Genomic DNA, 1,929 nt, shown 5'->3' with positions numbered 1-1,929 from the left:
TAGCATATTTCATAATAAGCCAACATGCCAGGTTGCGCAGTCCATTTGCCTGCGTCACCAGGGCCTTTTGTCTTGCTATTGATTCCTGTATCCTTTTTATTAGCTAACGTATAGCTCTGACCGTACATTGGAACGCCCAAAACCAATTTTGATTTATCTACTCCACCACTGGTAAGCAACTCCAATGATTTACCCTAAAAAAAAAAAAAAGAAAGATTAACAATAACTATAATAAGAAAATATAATTCTTGTACTTTTTCAGGATCTTCGTATACTAACAATGTTGTAATATGAATACTTAGATGGTGGATGACCCTTGATTGGTGCTACATGCCCAGTCACTCCTTCCCAAGCACCGTGATAGTCGTAACTCATAACAGTGAAGAAATCAACTGATTTACTTAGGCTGGATAAATCGTAGCTTTTCTTAATCACTTCCGGATAACCACTTAAACTGACAGAGAGAAGAAGCGGCGGATCTTCCTTGTCAAAAGCTTCTCTCATTTCCTGGAAAAATGTGAAAATAAATATTTTATTCTTATAAAATAAAAAATATTTCCATTGAGGAATTATTAGTTTATTATTTTGTAGATTAATATGAGGACAAGGGATGTGATAAACAAACAAACTTATTTATTTGTGCCGATGTTTCGACCTGAATTTCAGGCCTTCATCTGAGCTAAAAAGAAAAAAAGAAATAACAACCATCACTCAGAGAAACATAAAAATAAAGGGGAAAATAATAAACAAACAAATTTGGAAATATTTACTGTAATATGCTCTTTTTGAGTAAATAGTATATTTTTATGTAAAAAGGGTTTTTAATATGTTTTTATTTATGTATCTTTTTAATATTGTTCATTTGCTATGTTAAACCAAAAAGAAAAAAAAAACAATTTTCATCAGTATAATATGCAGTCACAAAAGATATCGTGCAAGGCCAAGTTGGTGGTGTGAGTCCTGAGTTCGTTGAATCGCGGCCATGTTGAACAGATTCAAATATTTTAAAAACTTTATTTAACTTTCCATCATAATTGTAGTTACAGTAAATTTAAGAAAAAATAGAAGTCAAGAATAAGTGTTAAAGAATAATGTTCATAAAGAAAATCATAGGAAAAAACTCAAAACCGTAGTACTAAAATCGATGTTGATAACTAACAACGAGAGAAGGGGAAGGAAGAAAACTTGGTTTTTGATTCATTCGTTGCTTAGGCACAGGCAGGGAATGATGTTTCCTGGATGAGGAGGTCCTAATTATCTCTTGGGTGGACATCTTGAAAAAAGGAGACATCGGAGAGTCACCCACAAAGAAAACCGGATTCTTTGTTTGGATTTCCAAATAACACACTTCGGTGGATTGTGAGTAAAAAACTTTTAGAGGACCAAGGTTTTGTTTCGCCAGTGTTTGTTTGGGTTTGTTGAAGACAAAGAAAATCATCATAAGAAGATTCTATGAAATTGGTTAGTTTAAGTGTTATTAGTTGTAAAGTGTCTTTTTCTGATTGTCTAGAAACCCGTCCTAAGATTAAGAGTCTATTATATTATAAAATTCTGTTATCTATTTAATATTAAAGTTTTTAATTTGAACCCAAGCTATCTTTTATATGTGAAATTAGTTAAAACTAATAAAATTATTTTTATTTTATTTTAAATACTTTTTTAATTATTACATTGTATTTATAAATAGTAGTTGATTGATAACGATAGAAGATGAAATATAATATTATAGAAGTAAGAATAATATAAAATAAATTAAGAAAATTAAAAAAGAGAAAATGTTGAGGAAATAAACATGATAAACCACACAAAGGTGTGGAAGACCATGTAAATGATGAATAATGGAATGAGCATTATAAGATATATAATTAATGTCTAAAAATAATGAAAAACAATTTAAATCAACATAATAAAATGTATGAAAGAAAAATG

At 29.9% G+C, this 1,929-nt stretch overlaps 1 protein-coding gene across 1 annotated transcript in view; it reads right to left on the bottom strand.

Annotated features, from left to right (window-relative positions):
• LOC136795093 (chitinase-3-like protein 1) overlaps positions 1-1,929 on the bottom strand; it is a 17,357-nt gene that overhangs the window by 12,525 nt on the left and 2,903 nt on the right. The window contains exons 2-4 of the mRNA XM_067044597.1: positions 1,802-1,872; positions 280-507; positions 2-194 (exon numbers count right to left, since the gene is read on the bottom strand). Of these exons, the coding sequence (XP_066900698.1) occupies positions 2-194; positions 280-507; positions 1,802-1,872 (492 nt within the window). The remainder of the gene's footprint in view (position 1; positions 195-279; positions 508-1,801; positions 1,873-1,929) is intronic.

Source organism: Halyomorpha halys, unplaced genomic scaffold (assembly GCF_000696795.3).
Source record: "Halyomorpha halys isolate HHAL.00 unplaced genomic scaffold, Hhal_1.1 Scaffold245.1, whole genome shotgun sequence".
NCBI classification, from domain to species: Eukaryota; Metazoa; Arthropoda; class Insecta; order Hemiptera; family Pentatomidae; genus Halyomorpha; species Halyomorpha halys.
This window is presented reverse-complemented; position numbering and strand designations above follow the sequence as displayed.